We start from the raw sequence: 24,477 nt of genomic DNA, 5'->3' as shown, positions 1-24,477 counted from the left end.
ATTAGTATACAGCATTTTTCTTCCTATTACTCCTTGTTTCTTACCGACTCTCGCTTTGCTATTCCAGATCTGTGTACTTGTTTGTAACTAGATGTCAGTACAGATCAGCCTGGTGGTCTGGTGCCTTGATGATCCTCCACCTTCCATGCTGTTGACCTATGCAGAGCTTCTCAACCCCCTTCATAATTTCCCAAATCAGTTGTTCTCTCCTGTAGACCACACCTACACAAGCTTTAGGGACTTTGCCTCACACACCACCCCTTTCCCCACTGCTGTAGTCCAACAAGGCTCTATATAATACCCTGTAAAAGGCAGAAGGAAAAAGGATCAGTGGAGAAAACTGGTGAGAAATAACAGCAGTCATATCCTGAATGGTTGGCTCAAAGCATTTAGAAGTACAAATCCTAGAATTCCTATTTCAGGCCAGTGGTTAGATCAGACATGAGCCTGGGTGAGTTGGGTTCAGATCTCTAGAGAATAATAGCAGTGAACAATGAATTCTTGGCATTGCCATAGGAAATGTCAGTTCACTATGCTTCAAGTTCTTCAGTGGCATTGCCCCCCCTTGTCTCTCTTCTTGCCCAGCCCTACAATTAGACGTATGACTTTAAAGAACTTTCTCTCTGTTGCCACCCTTTTATGCTTGGAACTGCCTCCCAGAAAAGCCTGTGTGATGCCTTTTTTCTCACTTCCTTAAATCACCCATGTCCTGTGAAGTCTTTGGCACAGCTCCCTGGACCCCTTGCGTAGCCTACGACTGTTCTCACTATGTGTAACTGAAGTAATGCATATTCTTCCATTTATCCCTTCCCCTTCCTACCTCTATTGACTTCTGTGTTTAATTGTAGGGTGTAAGCCTGCTGGTTAGGGACCTATCCTCCTATGCCCTGTGAAATACCATGCCTATTGATGGTTATGTGTGAGTAATGAAAATAATAATTCATTAGCATCAGTTCCCCATATGTAAATATGTATCTCAAGATTTTTGTGATGTGAAGAAACGAGGACAATGAAATGCGTTTCCTAAGATGAATCCAAGATAGATACTAATCACCAGGGTTGCTAAGGCTTCTGCATTCATCAGCTGCTACCATACAAATGCTGTTACCAAGGTGGCAGTTATACAGCTTTGAGGATGGAATACTCAGAAGGGCTTCATTTGCAGAAGCTAAGTAGTGGTGGTACTGTCCTCCAGGTTCAGGCCATGTGGTGCCAATGTGTCCAGAGAGTATATCCAAAAGTTGTCCCTTTTAGTTAGTGCTGTTGGATCTGTTGGCATCTCTATAGCTGTAATAGAAAAGTCCAACAGGCTGTAACCTCTGTTTTGTTAATCACAATTACGTGCATATATTTTTAGGTGATTAACTGAATCCTTATAGGGATCTAGAGCAAGCTTGGGTGAAATTCTGTTTGTTGCTTTCAAAACTATATATATATAAGTGGTGGGTGGAGCAACAAATGTCAATTACCTTTTGTATGGTAGGCTTGTTTCTACACACACTCACACACACCTCTTCATCGTCCATCCAGACAAGTGAGAGTCATTATCGGAGTCCAAGGACACATTGCAGCCAGGCAAACACACTCCAGGAGGATGTGAGCAGGGCCAGTGTGGGGTGTGGGCTGGGAAGAGTTCTGAGGGCTGGCTAGAGAGGCCAGGAGGCTTGTATTTGGCCCCCAGACCTGAGGTCCCCCACCCCTTGCCTACAATGAGACAGAACGTAATTGTTTGGAAATAAAAATGCTTGAAACGGGTATTTTTGCCTCACCAATGAATGAAAGTCTCTTTTTTAAAAATTCTACAATAGCGTTTACCAGATTTTTTTTGCAGCTAGCTTGCTTCTGCAGTAAACTGATACATACCTTTTCTGGAGCCAGACAAGTGAACCCTTGATAAAAGATGTTCTGTTGTGCTTTGTCCTTCTTTGTTTTCTGAAGATAAGCAGAATTCCAGTGTCCAAAGGCTGTTGCATAGCTAAATACCCTTTTGAAACATTGCAATTGGCAATTTTACAGCATGTTGTTTGTAGACTAAGCTTGGAGCTAATTGTGTGTATAATTGCCTCCTGCTAGGTATATACAAAACTGATCTTTCTCAAGTGATACTGAGCTATCTGGTCCCAGAAATCTTATTCCTCTCATAATAAAATACGAGTCAAAATGCTCCCTTTCCACTTAACTTGAAATGTAGTGTATTCTTACGTGTTACACCAGATGCTTAGCTTAGTGTTGGTTGAGGCTTCTAGTGTAAAGTGACTCGGCAGGATGCTACCATGCTTATCCTCTGCTTATAATTAAAATGTATCCTGTGATAATACCACTTATGAAGGCTCTCTGTTTTTTAAAAGGCATATTTTTGTAAATCTGTTATGGACAGCTACATCTAACCTATTGTTGTCAATTTAGGGTTCCAGATGAATGCCTCTTCTTGGCCAATGTTTCTCCTAAGAACACTAAATGGTGCTGAAATGGCACCTGCTGCATTCTTTAAGAAGGTAAGAAACTGAGTGGCAGTTGCTTGTTGAGGTGCGCTATACTATTCTTTTCACACCGAAAAGGCAAGAAAGTTGTTTAAAAGGACAGGGCAGGAAAGAATCCTGTACAGTAGGGCCCCCCTAATATGCCGGGTTAGGGACCAGGCCCCCGCCGTAAAGCGGGGCCCCATAGACTATAATGGGCCGCGTCGTGCAAAAATGACGTCAAAATGGCACGTGATGGAAAAAACCCGCTGTATTAGCAGAACAAGTGCTGTAAGAGCGGGGCCTTTCCCTAATTGAAAACCGCCGCATGAACGAAGCGCCGTAAAGCGGAACGCCATAAAGCGGGGCCCTACTGTAATCCAAATGGATGTGCACCCTTTTTCACCTGTGCTTGCATTTAAAGAATGCCTTTAGCCTAGTGTATATGTTATGAGTTCAAGACAAATCTTGTTGGTTTTAACAGTACTATACTCATGTTGTGTCTGTTTGACTTTCCACAAAGGTCAAGTTAATATATTAAATTATGTATATCATTGCATGTGATGATCCTATTCATGTGAAAACTGCATATTACAATCCAGACAAATGTTAATTCCCTTATGGCAGAGGTTGACTTTTTCTGTTGAGGCCTGTATTCCCTTGTGGGGGCCTCATGCTGGCGGTGGACAGGGCCAGAACCACTCTATACACCCCACAATCTTTTTCTTTTAAGATCAGCATTACCCCACACTTTCTTCCTCTTGTTCCCACAACCCCATCCATTCATACACATACATCCTATTCTCTTCTTTCTCTACACCCCTCGTCCTGCCACATCACTTCTTGATCTTCCCTTCCTTTCCTTTGAGGCTCAATCATGGAGCATGGAGGCTACATCCTTTAAAAGGACACTTTAGCTGCTGTGCTCCGTTGTTGGGCCTGCAAGCTCACTGCCTCTTACTTTCTGTTATTCTCCTTGCAGCAGCAATGTCTGAAATGTTCTCCCGATTGCTGGAGGCTGGGAATTTGGAATCTTGTCCACAGATGATGGTAGCTAGAGCAACTTCCTGAAGGATGCTCTAGCTGCCATGCTCTGTGGTTGGGTCTCACTATGTGCCTGCTGGCCTCTTTCTCTCTTTGCAGCAGTTGCAGCTGGATTGATATGTGCTGGGTGAGATAAGAGAAGGAATGAGAGATTCTGGGAGGGGTGTATACACCCCATGGGCCACAGGTGCCATATGGCAATCTGATTCTGCCATGCATGCAGTGAGGAAGATCAGAAAAAAACAGGGAAACAATCGATTATTGGAAATGTATGCAAGGTTTTCAGATACAGCGAATATCTATAGGTTTTTTCTTTAAAAAAAACCAGTGCCCTCTCCTTCTTGCTAGAATTACTTTTGTGTAGACCGTACACAAATGACATTCCAGAGCACATTTTAATGCCTGTAAGGTGTAATTCATTACATGTAAGGAATGTCCTTTTGTAAGACATAAAGTTCACTGAGAATGAGTAAAAAAATTATTATATGACTTCTAGAACTACCTCTCAGCAATATGTTATTTTTTAAATTGTAGCTTATCCTATTTTTAAGGGAAATTCGTCTGTTACTCCATGGACAAAATTGCCAGTTATGAATTTTGAATAAAATATTATTGCTATATAAGAGTCTTTGTCCCTTGTGCTATAACGGAGCCAATATAGTGCTAACATCCCCAAAATGTGTGTGTGTGGGGGGGTTGTTGCAGTGAGAAATAGAGGGAGCATCTATAGCCTCTGGGATACAGCATTCATTACTGTTGTAAGAATAGGGTTGCATGTGTTCAGAGATTCTTCCATTTTATAGAGAAAGCAGAGTGCTGGGGGGGAACATAGGGACAGCAGAGAGGGAAAATTTCAAGTGGGAGATCATGTGAAAGAACAGTAGTCAAAAGGAAAAATGTCTTCCTGTCCATACTGTGGGACAATATACTAAGATGCCATTGCATTACAAACAATGCACCCTCCATCCTTTGTAACAGTCTCAACTTTATTACTCCTTTCTTCTCTCTTGATGCATAATATACTCTATTAATTGTCCACAAATTGTAATAGTACTTGCCTGTCCTTCTATGTGGAAAAGCAATTGGCTTGATCTGCAAGGTGAAAACATAATAACAACGTGCCTAAATTATGTAAGGAACAACAACAAAAGTTATTTTTAGAAGTAAAGTTATCCGTCCTTTTAACTATATTGAAAACTTTGTAAATCGAGCTATGTACTTATTACTAACGCTGTATACAAAACAGCTTAATGTGAAAATGTTAGCTCCTCCCCACCAAACTTGAAAACCAATGTAATAAATCAAAAAAGTAAGGAAGAGTTGAGAACAAAACTCCCATCATGGTAGCAATTCATCATTTGAGCATGCATTGAAGACACATTATGCAAGTTTGAATGGCTTTATAAGAGAGTCTTCTGCTAGTTTACAAACATGCTTTAGGCATAGTCTTGAAGATGGTCAATTCATGGCCTCTATGACACTGATGTTTGATGCTTGAAACTATTTTATCAGCACTGTATTTTGGTGGGGGGGTCTTTAACAACAGGTTAGAAACATTACGTTGCTATCAGTAATTAAGGGAAGAAATATGCATCTTTAAATTCTAAAAATATTTCAAACAGTTGGTGAGTGGTAATAGAGATATTGCAAAGAAATAATAATAAAAATGTCTAATTTCTATCTGTTGCATTTGTTTTTAATTTTTTTACTCATTTTACCATTAATAAAACCTACCATTTAGCTTTAAGGCATGAATTTTCTCCCACAGAGGAGATCTGGGCCATAAGAATATAGGAAACATATTTTGTCCAATCTAGTGTATCTTTTGGTGCATGAGTCCTTTTGGGCAGCAAGGTTTATATAAAACTCATTTCCTTCCAGATGGTACATACATGTTTGGCTCTTCTTATTTTGGTAGGAACCTACAAAGCCTTCTCCAAACTGTTTTAAAGTAGGAATGAAGCTAGAAGCGATAGACAGAAAAAACCCTTATTTAATATGTCCTGCAACCATTGGGAATGTTAAAGGAGATGAAGTTTTTATTACCTTTGACGGCTGGCGAGGGGCATTTGACTATTGGTGTAAATATGATTCTCGGGATATCTTTCCAGTTGGATGGTGTGACTTAACAGGAGATGCTCTACAACCACCAGGGAATAGTGGTAAGAAAAAATTATTTGTTAAATTTCACAGTTCAGGTCAAAGCTGGTCTTACTTTGCTTTAACTGACAGAGAAGTAATTTTTGTTCTAGTATCTTTCCCATCATAATTTAATGTTACCACAAAAATCTGAATAGAAAGGAATCTAAGGCATTCTACCTAAATCTACCCCCCCTCCCCGTTCAAAAGATTATTGTCTTGTATGGAAAATCTGACTATTTGGTAATAGGTGAGTTTGACTATATTACAGCCTTTCCCAACCAGTGTGCCTCCAGATGTTGTTGGACCACAACTCCCATCTTTCCTGACCATTGGCAATGCTGGCTGAGGCTGATAGGAGTTGTGGTCCAACAACATCTGGAGGCACACTGGTTGAAAAAGGCTGCTATATTGGATCTTGTGGATCCTAAAATATATGGACAGATGTGGAGAAGTTGTAAACTCTTGAGCATCCCCCATCCCCAAATGACGTAACAGTGTTTTTCTAGTCCTGAACACAATTATTTTCATCAATCTGCACAGAATGTTTAATACATATTGTGGCACCAATAACTTGAGATCATCTGAAAACAAGGATATAATGGAGATACTTGTGGAAGCAGTTGAAGCATCCTAATTGCTGTTATGTGTTTGTGGTTAAGAATTATCTGTGCTACTAAAAGCTATATAAGCTATCAGTACTCCGAATGCAGGGAGGAATGTTAACGTCTTTTGCTGCCACTGTTTCTTGTTTCATCTCTGCTTTTCAGTGCAAAGATTGTATTTTTGTGTTGTAGCTCAGTTTAGTATAATACTGTTCTGTTTCAAAAGACTTTCATTAAAGTTGTTGCTTAGGATCACAGGTTTAAGCAGGGGCTGCTGCATAAATAGACTGCCCGCAAGAAGCTTGATGTCTTAATTGTTTTGCTAGCTCAGCAAGAAACAGAATGCTTTGTTTTGTTTGTGGAATCAAGTCATTGTGATGCAAAGCAATGCCCTGGAAAGAGCAAAAGTGCTTTCCAGCCCTTACAACTACACACTATATATTAATTACAAAGAGACACTGCTAATCTTCCCTTTTTAATATCCTCATATTTTAAAACAAATCCTATTGAGACTACCAAATGGTTTTAAGGTTGTTGGTTTCTGTAGCTCAGTTGAGATAACTTTGCCACAGATGCAGTGGGCTGCCAGCTAGATTTCTTTGCTTGTCCTTTCACTTCTTTCCAGATTCTCTGACCCCATCTAACCTTTGATCTTCTCCTGAAGTCAGGGGTGAAGGAAGTATGAGCAGGTGACTGATGGTCACTGTCAATAGAGTTTGCAGACAATATGTGAATTGCTTTAGCAGCCTCCACTCCACTGGGGTTGCCTCCTCCTTTCTCTTCCTCTTAAACCAACAAATGCAAATTGCTGCATCCTGATTTGCTGGTGCAAAATTTCAGTGTCTGCTGTCTGGGCAGCGTGGGCTTTGTTGCAGATTTGCTTTTTCAGTCTTAAAAACAACCCCATGAGATTGAGTCTGAACCTTCTAAATAGCTAATGTAAATGATATCTGCATCTCTGGAGTCTAAAGGTAGGAAACTTGTTTAAAGAAAATTGTTTTTATATAGCATTCCAGCAAGGACTGACTATTACTGCATTTGCAGTCTTTGTTCAGCAAGTGCTATCCATCATTTATCCCAAAGAGGAGAAAGTTTCTGTATGTAAAAGCGTGTACCTGCTCTTTTACAACCTGTGGCACTGAAGGTTGTTTTCTTTGTATTTGTGAAGTCTGTTGTCCTCTGGGATTTTTGCTGCACGTTAATCCATTGATGTTTCAGTACAAGCAGCCTTGGATTGCCACCCAAACATATTTTTACAATCTTTTTAGCAATTTTTACTATTACAAGTAACCAGAAATATTAGAAATAAATGCCTTTTATAGAATAGTAAATAATGTTTGCCCTGCTCCCAGAAGAGTTGTGTGTTTTGAGAGATTAACTGGTTTTGAATTGGCCTGTGATAACTACTTTCACTTACAGGATTTTGAAGTTGATTTATTCACCAGTGAGTACATATTTTTAAGGAACAAGTTTATTTCACATAACTACTGTTTTGCACTGTGTTTGTAGTGTTTGCATGCTGAAATTTGTGTTTGTGTAATGAAATCTGTATGATAACATTTATATTTCAGTTTTTGCATCAGTGAATATTTTATGAACGTCAAAATACATAGAACATAAATGTACTTTTTATAACACTTTCTGATAAAATGCCTGATTCTTCAAAAGTACTTTAATAAAAGTGGTTGATTACTTTTGAACGTGTAGAAGAAAAGTAGCACTGTCCAGCAGTAGCTTGATTTGCAGAAACAGCTTTTCTTAGCATAAAGATAAACATTACCCACTTGCGTATTTCTGTACATCAAGCTGCTAGTAAAGCTACTGTTTTCCTATCTGGTTAAAATGTTCTGAATCCTAGTTTCAACTCTCAACTGCTTGAATTATTTCATTGTTAGTATATTCTATAATGTAATTGAATGCTTTAGAATACTACTACTTGAAGTGTGTGCTTTCCGATTCTGATAAATGTATTTTTAACTTTCTTCTCAGTTTCTAGTACAAAGAATACAAAAACCCAAATATCACCTTGCAAAGTGACCCGGCGCTCAATGCAGTCTCCTCAGAAATCTGCTCCTGCTCCTCATTCTATATCAAGGGGCAGGAAACCTGGTCGGGGAAATCCACCAACACCATCTTCAGTCCCAACGAAAGGCAGGTCTCCCAAGAATAACCCTGTGAACAAAAACACATCTCAAAAAGAGAATCTCAAAAAAAGGAAAGAGGGCTTGAAGCCAGGAAGGAAGGTTAGAGTATTTATGTACCCCTCACATTTAACTGCAGGAGACTTTTTTATGTTTCCCTAGGTTACTTTATACTTTGTACTATTTGCTTTTTAAAGTGTTACTGCAGTTTTTTTAAAAAAATATTTTAATTTACTAAGCATTGTAAAGAGCATAGGATCCTTGTCAAAGTGCCTGCAATTGCAAATAATACATTATTTTTTAGTGTACTTGGAGGCAAAGGTAAATATATTTATTTTTAGATGTGCTGATTTTCTCCCTGTCTAACACTCACACATACAGTTTGGGTGCCAGGTTATATGAGAGACCATCTTATCCCTTTTGTGCCTAATAGGCCTTTTACTCCACTTTTATTTTTTACTGGGGTGTGTTGAGTTACTGTCGGACATAGGCTGCTTCTTAAAACTCCAGGACGGCAGAGTGCTCTTGTGCTCAGGTCCTGCTTGCGAGCTTCCTATAGGCATCTGGTTGGCCTCCGTGAGGACAGGAAGCTGGATTGGATTGGCCACTGGTCTGATTCAGAGCTTTACTTATGTTCTTATCTGCCCTTTTATACAAGTTTTTTGTGAGCATTTTAGATTGTTTTTTACTCTTGCTTTTATACTTGTTTTTAATGTTTATTTCTGTGAGTTGCTTTGAGTCCGTTTTGTGAAAAAGTGACTAATAAGTATAATAAATAAATAATACTACGCACTGCAGGAGAATCTCTAAAGTCCCTAAAATATCAGAAGCCCTCACTGCAACAATGTGGAGCAGGGCTTTTAGTGTGGCTGCTGCTGTTGTGTTGACCGCTATACCTGTTAGAGAGCCAGTGTGGTTTAGTGGTTAAAGTGTTGGACTACGACCTGGGAGACCAGGGTTTGAATCCCCACACAGCCACGAAGCTCACTGGGTGACCTTGGGCCAGTCACTGCCTCTCAGCCTTAGAAGGAGGCAATGGTAAACCCCCTCTGAATGCCGCTTACCTATCTGTATTTCTGGAAACAACTGAAGATGTTTTTCTTTTAACAAGCTTTTCCAGCTGGGTAAAAAAAAAATTAGGCCTCTGCCTTGGGTATTTATTTGTATTGTATTAAAACCTATCTTTTATTGTTGTTTTTTGTATTGTTTTTAGACTGAGTTTTGCTTTTAAAATTGTATGATTGTAGAGCACCCTGAGACTGGCATAAAAGGTGATACATAAATTATGACTACTACTACTACTAATAAATGATAGTAACAACTGTTTGTCCTGAGCCATTAATTCAGTGTTAATCTGAATATGGCTGCCAAAAGAAATACCCCTCAATTTAACTTCTTGTTTAATCTGTCCTTCTAGCCATTTAATAAGAGTTGCTTCAGTGCAGGCTAGCTTCACTGATTAGGATCACTAATTAAGACAGATGCATAAATTTCTGTCAGTGGTCACAAGGACAGTGGTAAAGAAGAATATCAGCCTTTGCCATCGTTATCCACTAAAGTTTTAGCAACTTTTTATCCATGGGAAAAAACATGCAGGTGGGACAGAACTTATGTGGCTAGCAATAGTTTGTTGGTTGAAACTTCTTGAAACTACCATTGTAATACAGCAGTGATGTGATGACGCCATCTTGAGCTGAATTGTTGTGTGCTGACTAGTCGTCTGAATGCTCTTGTGTGGTCTCTAGTCTATACTGAGATCATGATTCTGACCCTTCTGGAGAACCCTTGAAAATTGGGTAGGGACTGGAAGTTGTACAGCTGCAGTCTTGATACTCTTCTGACTGCATTCTACAATTAATAGAAATAAGAGAGGTTCAGCAGACGATCTGAACAGAAGAAGCAGTGAGCTTTTAAATTTTTTTTTAAAAAAAGCAATTTCTTTTTTTTAAACAGAAAAAAATCTTACCAGTGCAATCTCCAGTATTTTCTCCTCCCCTTACCTCTGCAAAAGTGGACAACAGCACCCCTCAGATACACAAAGATGGATCTAGTATCACTGGTGTAACAACAGCTGTCATCTCAACAGGTAAACTGATCTATAGCAGACTTCTGGGGGCACTGCTAGATGATTCCAGAATGTCATAAATGTACTGTGGAATTCTAAATGGATAAAGTCAGTCAGTCAAAGCAGAGTTCTGGGCCATAGGTCAGTGGTAGAGCATCTGCTTTGCACACAGAAGGGCCCTGCGTCAATCCTTAACATCTCTAGGAAGGGCTGGAAATGTCCCATTCAATATCCTGGAGAGTTGTTGCCAGTCAGTGTAGACAGTACTGAGCTACAATGGACCAATGGTTTAACTCTGTATAAGGTAGGTTCCTTTGTTCTTATGGAGGAGGACAAGTGTCTGATACTGGATCTGATTCCTTATTTTACTTTTCAATGAGAACTTTGTCAAATATTATTTGATCTAGAATACATTGCTTGTGTACCTGTAGGTAGCAAATTCCAAAGAAACAAATTTCCATGTTCATTCTTTTTTCTTCTAGTTTGTGTCTATGTTAACAAACATGGAAATTCTGGGCCTCATCTCGATAAAAAGAAGGTTTGGCAGCTTCCTGATCACTTTGGACCCGGTCCCGTGAATGTAGTGCTTCAGCAGGCTGTACAAGCCTGTGTAGACTGTGCCTATCAATCAAAAACAGTCTTTGGATTCCTGAAGTCAGGGCATCATGCGGGAGAGATAATCACTGGTATTTTATTGATTTTAATGTTTTTATATTTCTCCTTCTTGCAAAGTCCCAGGGAAGGTCACAGTTAGATACAGGCAAACATCAGGTAAAAGATACATAGTAAAACAGTAAAATAAAAATAGCAGCAGAAACAATAAAACAAACCAGGAGCCTGTAAAGCACATTTGATAAGGCAAAGCATATAACATTTCTGTTCTTAAAAGAGCTGTTTTTGAGTTGTTTGGGGCATGGAGTCAAGCGGAAGAATGGGCAATACCAGTAACTTTGGTTAATTTCTAAGCATGGTATGGTGTGCTCACTTTTGTTTTTATGTGCTTCATCAAGATCAGAGGTTAGTGTAGTACGATTGCGTAAATGGTTCATTTCATTTTCTTCCTTGCATCCAACGGTAAATAAGGTAGAACTAGGTGTTCTTTATGTTCACTTTAGATTAACTTTTTTTTTTTAAAAAAGAGACATATCCTGTGCTTTTGCTCATTTGCATGAAGTGTTCCTAGCTAATCTATTTAGGGTTCACACTGAATAGACTTGTGTTTTAACTGAGCTGCTGTGGCTGCTCTTTATTTCCTATGAAAATATTCTGGAAGTGTGGAAGAATTAGTACCAAGCCCCTGTGTCATTTTTATTTCCTATCTGCCCTAATAGCAGCTGTAGTGTTAAAATATTTCTCTAGTTCTAAGTTAGGAACTGCTGCTGGTCACTTTTCTCCTGGCAAAAGCAATCTTCAGGACACAAGTTAGCATGCCAGTTCATAGCTCAGACATTAAAAAGGGCGTGCCTTCCTTCATTCTTCCTATATTAATACCAGATGAGAACCATGACCTATAGTATGCAGTTTTAATTAATCCCACATACTCTCCCCCCCCCATGTCTAGCAATATTGCACTAAGATATAATTTGTGATTTGCGTACTGTGAATGGACACAAATCTTAGTGCCCATTTTCGGCATATGTTTCCACATATAAAGAGAAACTTCAGTGTCTAAGCAGAGATTTGACAGTTAGATATCATTATTGCTTCATTTGTAAGATACCATTATTTTACACAGGATATTTATAACTTTATGGGGTGAGGGAGCTAGAGCCAGGAATTATCTGAAATGGTGAACTGCCATGAAAAAAGTTACAGTAGACTTCAGTTGTTGGTGTAAATTAATGAGTTCTTGTTATTTATGAATATAAACAACACGTATAAAGTAGTTTCAAGGTATCTTATGAAATGCAAGGAATATTATTAAATAGGGCAATCGTAGGGATATCCCATTGAATTCACTGGGGCTTACTCTCAGGTAATTCAGACTAGGATTGCTGCCTTAGTAGTTGTAGCAGTACAGCAATTTTCAAATTTCATCATCAGGTCTCTCCAAGTTAAGAAAACAATTGTACAGCCATTTCCAAATGTAAAACAAAACAAAAAGTGTTAGCTTTGCAACATTTACTATTGTACTTGGCTGAGGGAAAATACAACGCAGAGAAAGCTCTGATTATTACTTTTACCCCAAACACAACACAGTGAGAAGAGGTCAGAGAGGACTAACAGCTTCCCCTTACAATTACCTGTATCTGAGGCTCTGGCCCAGTTCACACATTATTATTAAACCATAGTTTAAAACTATGTGCATGAGCAGCATCTCTGGGTGAGGCTACTTTCATGAAAAATCCACAGCCATAAAACAAAAAACCATTTCAGACTATATTGTCCTAACATTATTAAAATTAATAAAGGATAGTTCAATCCTGATTTCTCTGCATTGACATAGCAAGAAAGGTTCAAGGCTTTGATGCTGTTTGGCGAAGACAGCACCAGAAACACACCAAAATGTTCTCCTGCCTTTAATCCTTTTTGTTTCAGTCAAAGGAGGAAGTCTTCTGTTGTAGCTACTGGTGTTTCAATCTATGATGCAATAATAGAATGGTGTTTTGAAATCTTCTTTCTACTAATAGCCTCTTTTGATGGGGAGAAGCATGCCATCAGTCTTCCTTCTGTAAACAGTGCATCGTTTGTCCTGCGCTTCTTGGAGAAACTCTGCCACAGCCTGCAGTGTGATAATCTTTTTAGTAGCCAGCCCTTTAGTCCTTACATGGGAAGTGCATATAGTCCAATTGAATACGATAGAAACAAACAAGGTAATGTTCTGCTTTACATTATTTCTCCCTCCCTGGCTTCCCCAGCCTGCATTTTTAGAATTTATGATGTGTATTAAAAAAAAGTAGAATTTATATTTGTGAATCAAAATATAAACTAAATTAGCAAGATCTTAGCAGTTTTGATGTCTTGTGCTTAAAAAGTGTAGCTCTTCTTTTGCAGTCTGATCTTATGTATGCATAATTACAAGTAAGCCCCCCTAAATTCAATTGGTTGCAGCCTTAGTCTTACATGGAAAAGTGTGGGTGGGGTGGGAAGTATGTCATAGGACTCCATGATTCTTGATTACACGAGCAAATATGTTTTAGTGTCTTAGTTTACTCCTAGATCTTGACATGTACTTCAGTAGGCCCTATAAAGAAAAGTAGAATATTCCTTTGTCCCTTATGCAGGTCTGGTTTTACAGCACTTGCTGGTCAGGCATCATACTGGCCATTGGCTTTTACAGGAGGCAAAATGATTTTGATACACAGTTTGAAAATTTGACACTCACTCAATTCACTGTCAGGCATCATCAAGTTCCTACTGTAATTGAAATGAAGGTTCTTAAGTGGATGGGTCTCATGAAGGAGGTACAAAGTTGTTGAGAGACCTTGACACTTTCCCCTATGCATTTTAATTGGTTCAGGAAATAAGGGGTCTAACTACCATGTCCTTTTCTCTCTCCAACTATGTGGGGAAAAGTGACTTTATGGTTTGGTGATAACTCTCCAACAACTTAACATCTTAGCCCTGAAGAATTGTGAAGAACTAAGTTTCTATTAAGTTAATATGGAAATGTATTGTGATACCCGGTTGAGTGGATTTTTCCTTGCAAAACTGGACTTCCCAATCCTCTCTGCTTTCTCCCCGTCCCCACATCTGCTTCAGAGGCCCCTCATTCTCCAATGCAGACTTTGGGAGCACCCTGGGGGCTGCAAGGGGCAGGAGTGGAAGCTGTCCCATTGTGCCAGTGAAAGTTCATTCTGCTGGAAAACAACCACAACCGGATGTCACCCTATGACTGTAAGACTCATCAGTTATGATAAACAAATTTGACTTCCTACTTGAGAAGCCAGAGACATATGCCCTTCATTCAGGTTGCATGTGGGTCCTTAACAGAGCAGTCCTGTACACAATCTACTGAAAAATAAGTCCTATTGAGTAAAATGGGTCTTACTCATTACAGTGTATACGGAACTATAGCGTAAGTTGTAAATGTATTGGAAAAGGATGGGGGGGGAATGGTAAGAGTTTCAAACAGGGAGGCAAATTTCAGTCATGTGTGCTTACCAGAAAACTTGTAATTAGAAAAAAATCTACATTGATTAGGATTTCAGTTAGCATATTTGGTGTTCTTTTACTTTTTTGGGTTTTTACTAAATGTAAATCTAACATTATGTTAATTTTACATCCTGTAAACAAAGAGTAGAAAAACCAAGGTTTAAAGACAAATATTTTTAATTTCTGCAGTTCAGAAAAACAAGTAAGATGCTGTTGTGTGTTTAATTTAAGTTTTCATTTTGCTTTCAGTTAGCCATATCAGATGGAATAGGAAAGGGCATATCCTACACTGCAGCTCTGCTGGTGCAGTAGACTTCCATGTGCATAACAGAGCTTCCTCTCCCTCTCTTGTCCCTTCCAGCTCCCCTGTTGACCCTCAGAATTGGCTCTGGAGGATAGGGGAACCTGCTGGAGATTTGGGGGGCACATGGGGAGAAGAAGAAATTGATGTCCTGTTGCGCCAGCAGAAATATGCATGCAGAAAATTGGATACAACCCTTTAGTTTTGTGGTTTTAGTTGATTTATGTCAAAATAAAATTTAAATCCAATCAGGTAAATTTATAACCTTATTTTTGGTGTGGATTATGTAATTCCCTCCCTCCTCTGGTTCATAAAGAAATATATTATGATTGTAATTCATATGTACTTGGGAGTAAGTCCCATTGAACTCAGTCATAGCTCAGTGGTAGATTACCTGCCTTGCATGCAGAAGGTCCCAGGCTCATTCCCCAACATCTCCAGGTAGGACTGGGAAAGACTCCCTATCTTGAAACCCAGGAGAGCCAGTCAGAGTAGGCAATCCTGACCTAGATGGACCAATGAGTATAAGGCAGCTTCCTATGTTCTTTGTATGTTCTGCTTTTGGATAGACCTACATAGGATTGCTGGGGGAGCATGAGAAATTAGATATAGTTAATATATTCCTTCCTCAGGGAAAGCCACATGTTGATTACAAGGTTGATTCTACCCTATTTTACAGTTTTATTGTGTCTGTCTATCTACATTACTACTTAATTCTGTGAAAACAATACATTTTCAGCAAGCTTTCTGTTTGCCAGCAGGGTTTAAAAAGTAAAGGTACTTCTTAAAAACAATCAAATGCAGCATTTACATAATGCATGCCAAGCATTTAAAGCACATAATTGCAACATTATTGCAGTAACCCTTCAACTGCCCTATATGGATCATGAAGCAATGGGGCTGAGAGAACTGTGGCTGGAAGTCTAAGGTCACTGAGGGCACTCATGGCTGAGGTGGGATGGGAAGTGGAACTTCCTGGCTCACTCTCTTGTCAGACAATACCATACCAGGCTTATTATTTCTGTATCCACAACAAAAAATTTCAGAAGTGGAAATATTTGAAGGCTGTGCTTTTAGTATTTTTGAAGAATTGTACTTTGGCATCTGCCACGGCGATGAAAAAGATGCACAGATGGTTAAGTAGGCACATTTTAATCATTGCTTATTATGTCAATTGCTGCATGCTGAAATGAGCAAATTAGCTGCAGCCCCTCTAGCTTATTATGTATATCTGTTGCACTTCTCATTGTGGAAGACACTACCTCCATCATAATGATTTTCTCCAATGGGAGTGTTTTGGAATGATTTCTGCCGAGGAGTAATTGTTACACCAGAATGAAAGATCCACATAAATTTTGCTTGGAAATATCTATGAACAAGATACTCTTAGATCCACGCGATGCAGAAAAATCCCTATTGTTCCCCAGGTGTATTCTTCTACAGGAATCAAATATGGAGGAAATGTAGTGACTTAAAAGGTTTTTTTTAAGTGAATCCCCATTTTGTTCTTCAGCAAAAGATGAAATATCCGACAGTAGAAGTACAAAGCGGTATTCTCAGGATTCGCCACCATATACTGCTCCCCTATCTCCTAAACTCCCAAGAACTGAAGCACACCCCTCAGAAGGTAACTATATCCTCATTATCTTTGCTAACAAAAGAAGCCCTGTATTTCTAAGCAGCCTAGCTAGGAGCATAAATTCAAAAGCCATATGCATAGAGGATAAGGCATCATGAAGGATATGGCTGTCAGTGGCTACTAGGCATAATGGCTATTTTTTATCTCTTGTCAGATACAGTAAGTTGTTGGGAATGACAAGTGGGGAAAGTGTTCTTGTGCTCAGGTCCTGCTTGCGAGCTTCCCATAGGCATCTGGTTGGCCACTGTGAGAATAGGTTGCTGGACTAGATGGGCAATTGGCCTGATCTATCAGGGTTCTTCTGGTGTTCTTATCCAACCAGGGCTTGTACAGGATGTATGGCGTTAACACCCAGCTTGAATTGGAAAGGGGAAAACCTGAACACACAACTAACACATCAAGTTACTCCTTTGGCTGCAATAAATGATTTTTCACTGTAGTCCAGTATAGGAAGTTTTGGATGCTTGTATGGATGCGCACAGCCATTATGCAGTTTATTGATTTCAGCAGGTTTACTTCTGTGTATATTGTTCAATATTAGAACAGCCACAACAAGCTGCATATTGATTGTAATCAAAATTCTGGGCAACAAAGTAAAAAAATGAATGGTTAAGCGCCAGCATAGTTTAATTTCTTTACTTCACCATTCTACACTCCTGAACATACTGTTGCTTCCACACTATCCTTTTTCTCTGAAAGTGCCATTCATTGTTCACATACTTTTTATGGAGAATCCAGTTATCATATAGTTGTAGTTCACCAATTTCTGTGAGTTCTCCCATCTAATGGGGCAAGAGGTGCATGTATGTCTGCCTCTCGGGGCAGTGGAGAACTGGCAAAAAACCACAGTTGCAGCACCAGGATGTCCAGTGCATATGGGCAAAGTGCTGTCTTGCTCTCGTCTGTGATTGGAAAGAGCATTTCCATTCACAGATGCTTGTGTGATGTAGCAGTTAGAGTGTTGGACTGGGACCTGGGAGACCAGCGTTCGAATCCCTGCTCAGCCATGAGCTACGTGGCCTTGGGCCAGTCACTATCGCTCAGCCTAACCTTCCTCACAGGGTTGTTGTGAGGATAAAATCAGGAGGGGGAGAACCATGCTTGGATGCCACTTTGAGCTCCTTGGAGGAAGGGTGGGATATAAATGTAAGAATAAATAAATAAACAAATTAGCATCTCAGTGCTTTTTCCAGCAAACATAGCTTTAAAAAAAAAAATCTTCTCAAGAGTACTGCCATAACTTACTAATGCTAATAGACTATTTGTTTTAAATCATTTTATATAGCGGAAACCCTTCCGAGTGAAGAAAATGGCACTCCCAAAGAACACAGATTTTCAGAGGATTCAATGGATTCTGCACTTAATTCAGTCAATCCTTTAAGCCCTAACTGCCGGAATTCCACTGAATATCGTACCTCAGGGAGCGCAGCCTGTTATAGGGATTCTCTTCCGCCAGTGACTGCTACCTCAAATACAGCACCAATCCTACGGAGGCTATCATCAAGTTCTGCTGGAAATAGCAATTACTATGAAGTCAACAGGAATAGGATGCAGAGGAGGATTGAAGGTACAGTTGAGGCTTTTAAAAGGTTCTTGTTTTGTTTGTCTTTTTCTTAACAATATGTAAATTCATAAAATTTAGTTCTGAATGCACTGAGATTCAAGGATTTACAAAAGTAGTCAAAACTTGCAAAGTTAGCAAATGTGTCAAATCAGGTTCGCAAGATCTTGTACAAATTCTTTACGTTGCTCTTTCATTTCTCCTGAGTTTAGAAGGGATGGGCTGGTTGTCTGTCACTGGACATTAACTGTTGAAATATTTGTATAGAATGTAGGGTGACTATCTTCCTCAAGAGAGCGTTAGGTTATTTACACAACTCTTTTTGCTATCTCAAAAGTTGGTAGGTAGTTATTTTTCAGTTGGCACCTCTATTCGTGAACCTACTATATCTTAGATATGCCATGATGAGATTGCATTAATCAAGCCTATCTAACCTATGAAGTTCTGGCAAAATGAACTAATTGCTGCATTTCACAAATGCTGGTCTTCACTTTTTTCTTTCCTGGTTGAAGAACAATAAGTATAGAGGAGCTTTAAGAGCAAGTACACATGATTATTTATAAATAGAAAAAAGTCACCCTGTCATATTTTTCTCTTATCCTTCGGAATTAACCTGTAATGTGGTCAGATGTATGTTTAGCCACAGTATGAACAATAATCAAAAGCACTAAGTGCCTTTTACAGATTATGATTAGATATCATACTGCTCACATGGAGAGGCACTCATAAGGAATGGCAGGGAAATATCATAATGTGGTCATTTTATTCCTATTTATAAATGGAAATGAAAGGCTAAGAAACATACACATGTTGTGAGTGTGTCCATCCAAAAAGTGCTGGTTACACCAATGACATTTTCACCTTCCTGAGTTTCATTATTTTGTATATTTAAGCTGCAAGTTCTACAACAGGACCCGACCTCAGTGCATTAAAACGGGAACCTTCCCGCATACCCAATAAAGACCCTTCTGCGTGGTCAATAGATGAAGTAATGCGATTTGTGAAAGAAGCTGATCCTCAGGCGTTAGCACCTCATGCAGAACTCTTCAGAAGACATGTAAGAAGGCTCTTTTACTTATGTTACAACATTTAGTCTATTGTATTACATGAAAGTAGGCATGGGAACAACCTTTGAGAGATTATGGATTTTCTCCTCTGCCCCGACACAGACCATTTTGCTTTTAAAAAGAAACAAAGTTATAACAGGCTTGTTTGGAACCATGTGAAGAATTGTATTCTGTATTGGGCTTTCTACTACGTGCTCATTACTATCTCAAAGTAGGTATAGTCAAAATTAGGCTGTGAAATGTGGCCCATCATTTTGTCATTTTGTGGCAGTCTTCTGCATGTTTTGTAGGCAGTAACCCTCCAGTCGTTCAGTTAAAAATTATCAGCAAAATTTCCTTCAGCATTTTTGTAGGACATGTTTAAAAGAATAATACACCTCCCCCCAAAATTTTTTTTTAAAAAAAATTGACTCTCAGTTTTGCATACTTTTTATTCAGTTTGGGTCTCAGAGGGTTCAGAATGACTGGAAAAGATCTGCAATGTATTGAAATAATTTGTAGAAGTGTTGTGGAAAAGATGCAAAGTAGTCACTGCAAAATGTGTGTAATATGTGTGGAATGAATCCTGCTTTTCTAATTTCTCTTAGAGCCCTGAGGCTTGGTTTTTGAAGTGTATATTATATAGCAGTATTTTCCCATTAGCCTGCTGTCAAAAGCTATGCAACAATCAGCACTATTGGTTTGTAAAATTCTAAGGCAAAAATTATGCAGATGTGTTTACTGGTATATAACACATTGTAGTCCAGGTTTCACTGTTAGATAAATTTTGGAATGCTGATTGTGTGCATAATAAGACATAGTAACTTGTAATGAAAAGGTGCAACATGCTCAGGGTGCAACAGCAGAAAGAGATTATAAAGTGATGTCTATATTTATTTAGTGAAAAAGAAACTCATGAATATACAATGTTGTTCTGAAACCATCATTTTAATCCCTTAATTGAAAGCACTTGTCTAAATCAGTGGTGGAGAACTTGTAGTCCAGCAGCATCTGAAGGCCACAACTCCCATCATCTCTGACATTGGCCATGCCGGCTGGAGCTGATGGGAATTGGAGTCCAACAACATCTAGAACCAATGGTTTGTTATCAAACCATGGTTGACACAATAAAAAGGTCTAAACTTCAGAATGTAAAGACCTTAATATGGCCTTTTTCAACCAGATGTTCTGGATTACACAGCTCCCATAAGCTCCAGCCAGCATGGGTATTCCAAACATCCGGAGGACACCAGGTTGGCAAAGGCTACCCTAGATTATAATTTTTAGTCTCTTTGTGATGATTGCTCAAGGCTGTTCAAATGCTAATAATCCATACTCTATATCCTACTGTATCTTTATATTACTATATGTAGGTGTATGTTGATTCATTCAAGTCTAGTACTGCTTGTTATTTTTTTCTAGAATGCTGATGCCATATTTTACCAGATAGTTAATCATTACTGTGTTCTTTCCACAGGAAATTGATGGAAAGGCTCTCTTGTTACTGAGGAGTGATATGATAATGAAATACATGGGACTGAAGCTGGGGCCTGCATTAAAGCTGTGCTACCACATCGAGAGACTTAAGCAAGGAAAGTACTAGGCAGTTGATGCACAACAATGTTACATGTTTATCGTACAACCTCTCATGTTCACAAAGACTTGGGAGGCCACAAGCAGGAATTTCACCTAACTGAGCATTATTGAAATGGATAGAAGATGGTCCATTCACTTCAGGAAAACAAGTTTCCAGCAGATTGTGTCCAATGTTCCATTTAAAAATAATTCTGCAGTCATAGACCGTTACTGGTTTGCAGAAGTTTCTTCCCATAATATGAAATCTGTTGTCAAGAGAAAAGTTTTACATTTTTGTATTTTATAACTTTATTAAGGTGGAGGGGAAAGGCAGTGCTATTGATATTTACATGGGGAAACTCCAAATGTATTCTCAATTTTCAGCTTCAGCTGGTGCATTTTCATTCAGAACCAAAACAGCTGAATTCCAAAGGTATACAAATTTCAGCATCTGAACATTTTCATTTTTTTGTTTTGCAAAGGTGGCTGGATTCATGTGTTAATGGGGAGAAATGTATTAATGTCTGCAATGATTTTACTCCTAGGTTAACATATTTATGTCTGGTACTCCATGAGATCAATAATGAGATTGCGCTACGCAGATTTCCATAAAGGGAATAGCCATATGAATTGTTCTGTATGTGTGTGCTGTATGTTTAAAAACAAATAAGCTTTTGTAAAGTGTTTTAAATTATGAGGGGAAACTTTGTAGTATGTTCACAGTTTAAGCTGGCAATATATTTTTTTTCTTTTTGAGAATAACTTTCTCATGGCTGATTTGAGCAGCCAAGTTCCAGGCAAGTAAACAGATTTCTAGCTTGCTCACTGGAACCATACCACCTATCATTTTGAATCATTCCGTCTCTTTGTGGAACTCAACATGAACATATATGTTCACGCACTTGTATATTTGTATGTGTGTGTGTGGTACATGCATTTCCACTGTACATAGTGTTCATTTTTTTTAAAAAAAATATTTTAAAAGGATACTTTTGCACTGTGACAGATGATAAACTGTAGAGATCAAGTTTTTACTGGTAAAAACAAAACAAACATGGACAACACATTTTGGGCTCAGTTTACAGATTGTTATGCACAGTGTGAGGCTGTGTACACCCTGCTTGGCACTCTGATATTTTCTTTACACCCATATTACTATGGTCAGGTGAGTGTTCAGACTGCTGGCTGGGGGCCAAGGTGAGGAGGGGATGAAAAGGGCCTAGTTCCAGTTCCTCTGTCATTCTGAACAGATTTCATGCTGTCTGTTAGGTTATGTGTAAACCAGCAAGGATTTCTAAATATGCAGCTTTAAGTACTAGATGCACGGGTTTTATTCCACAAAACACCTTTTGCTGCATGTGGATGGCCCTTGCTGGATGCAAGTGAATGTGTCCTCTTGGTATTGACTAACACCTGTCTGCTTTGTTTTCCATTTATGGAAGGATAAGAAACAATCAATGGATAGGTGGATTCACATAGGGGAACTCCCTGTACTATGCAATATTTTGGAATCCTCATCATATATATTGTGCTGAGCATTTTGTTCTGGGAAGATTTCTGGAAAAATTGTGGGGACTTTTTTGTTTTTGCTCTGATTTTTTGTCTTTCTTACCCTCAGCTTCTTTTAAATATAAAAATGACAGTTTTAACAAAGAAGTTGAACTGCACATGGATGTGTGTATTATAAACATTGGTGCTGTGTCTATAAGCTACAAGAAGTGCTGATAGTAAAACATTTTGCTGTCACTGCCAATATATCAGGGACAATTATGTACATTTGCTGTGTAGGGAATGGAATGTACTGTATGTAATAGTACAAGTATTGCTAGACAAGATGTAGTCCAAAACAGAAGGTAGATTTTATATTTCTTATTGCCTTTTTTATATCAAAAGCTTCTAGTTAAAGAAAGTATTTTTACACATTACTCGTTTGAAAATGCCTTGCTTGCTGGTATACTTAATATTTTACTCAGGTTTAGCAAAAATACTGCAAAGTCATAAAACAGTTGTCAGGCTTATGTGTTTTTTAAATCACTGCAACATGATTTAAATGAGTTCACTTTGGAGATGTATCTTAATTTATGATGAGCAGCCTTGTATTAATATTTGTTCTGTCAGCAAAAGAGTTGTTTCTAATAAGTGTGTGTACTAGCCATTACACCAGCCCAGATATGGGTTTGCAACAGTGTTGCCGCTCATGCAGATGTTAAGAATCAAGCTATAAGGGCCACAATATATTTTACAAATTTATCTCAAATGAAAAATACAGTAGGGCCCCACTCATACGGCGGGTTATGTTACAGACTCCTGCCTAAAAGCATAAATCCTTCAATAAAATGGCACCCGACGCCCCAAAAACGGCATAAAAGCGGAACAGGCACCGTATGAGTGGGGCCTTACTCTAATTTTAGCTGCCGTATTAGTGGAATGCTGAAAAGCGGGGCCCTACTGCATGGTATGGTAATACGATAGCAAATAACTTGGCATATGTTGCAGCTATAATCTTGAAGAGTACATGCAATCAATTTTTTTCTGCAGTTTTCAGCTAAGCAAAATTTACACATGCTGAAGGAATTACTAAACTGCTTTTTAAACATGAGAAAAATGTCAATGCAGATTTATCAGAACTTTTAAATAAAGATATTTGGACCACTTTTTGTCTCTAATTTGGCAATTCTGAATGCTGTTAATACAATACAGCAAGTGGAAGAAAGACATCGTAAAATTAATGTATATTCTACTAAGTGCGGCTCATTCCATTCACTTATATACAATATTCAAAAATAGATTTGAATATGAAAAAACAAGACCTTGTATGTATGTATGTATGTATGTTCTGGATCACATCTGAAAATATCACAAACATAGTCCAGTTAATCTTACATAAGCTACAGAAGGTTTAGAAATATTTCATACAAAACACCTTTATAAAAAGATTTTAGCCCCTCTCATACATTTGCCAGTGTGGTTCATTTGATGGCAATTGTGCAAAGGGGTGCACTGCATTGTTTACACACCTACACCGAGATTTAACCTTGTACTATAAGCATGATATTGATGTGTTCGTAACAGAATACATTTTTATTTCTCTATTTTCAACTGGATGTTTTAATTAAACAGAAAATAAAAATTCAATGTCTGCACCTGTTTTATGTAAGCAAATGTGTAATTGCATGAAGTCCTTATTTGCAGTTTCAGACTACTAATAGTGCTTCATTTAAATGATAGTTGAATTAGATTAGAGCCTTTCAAACATACACATGACAATTCTAGACTGTCATCTAATGTATTTAGCTTTGAAAAGTTTGAAACAATAATAATAATATGAGGATTCCTGCCTTGCCAACAGACCCAGAGGGCTCTATCAGCGGTGGGCTAGGGCGAGGCAGGGTGGCTATTTAAGCCCTGCTCCTCCGCCTCTTGACCTCTTTCCAACTTTGTGTGGTGATAGAGCAGGAGACCCCTATTGGGTGAAGCCTTGGTGGTCTTGGCAGGGGTGTCGTTTTGTTGTCAGGCAAGGCTGTGAAGGAGAGGTCACGCAGAGGAACAATTTGGTGGCTCTGGCAAGATATTTCAGTTTGGCAGGCGGCTGTGGTGGCAGCACATCTTGATGGACCCTCACAGGCCTTTGTGGTTTGGAGTTTGGGGGCAGGAGTTTGTAGTCCTGGGGGGGGCAGGATTATAAGCACCCCCCTTTTGTACTGCCTTGGGGTTTGCCTTTTGGCAGCCATTTGGGGGAAATTAGCCCCGGCGGCCATTTTTGGGGCCTAGCTGGCCCATTCTTCAGAGGCCAAGTCAGAGGCCTCG

At 38.9% G+C, this 24,477-nt stretch overlaps 1 protein-coding gene across 6 annotated transcripts in view; it reads left to right on the top strand.

Annotated features, from left to right (window-relative positions):
- Positions 1-23,806, top strand: part of SCML2 (Scm polycomb group protein like 2) — a 56,448-nt gene extending 32,642 nt beyond the window's left edge. For all 6 annotated transcript variants that reach the window (XM_061627231.1, XM_061627234.1, XM_061627232.1 and 3 more), the window contains exons 6-15: positions 2,407-2,495; positions 5,422-5,665; positions 8,237-8,490; positions 10,342-10,474; positions 10,936-11,139; positions 13,084-13,266; positions 16,363-16,476; positions 17,774-18,055; positions 18,943-19,106; positions 20,573-23,806. In XM_061627231.1, coding sequence (XP_061483215.1) covers positions 2,407-2,495; positions 5,422-5,665; positions 8,237-8,490; positions 10,342-10,474; positions 10,936-11,139; positions 13,084-13,266; positions 16,363-16,476; positions 17,774-18,055; positions 18,943-19,106; positions 20,573-20,698 — 1,793 coding nt within the window. In that variant the 3' untranslated portion in view covers positions 20,699-23,806. The remainder of the gene's footprint in view (positions 1-2,406; positions 2,496-5,421; positions 5,666-8,236; positions 8,491-10,341; positions 10,475-10,935; positions 11,140-13,083; positions 13,267-16,362; positions 16,477-17,773; positions 18,056-18,942; positions 19,107-20,572) is intronic.
- The last annotated feature ends 671 nt before the right edge of the window (positions 23,807-24,477 follow it).

This window comes from Rhineura floridana, chromosome 5 (assembly GCF_030035675.1).
Source record: "Rhineura floridana isolate rRhiFlo1 chromosome 5, rRhiFlo1.hap2, whole genome shotgun sequence".
In the NCBI taxonomy this organism is placed as follows: domain Eukaryota; kingdom Metazoa; phylum Chordata; class Lepidosauria; order Squamata; family Rhineuridae; genus Rhineura; species Rhineura floridana.
This window is presented reverse-complemented; position numbering and strand designations above follow the sequence as displayed.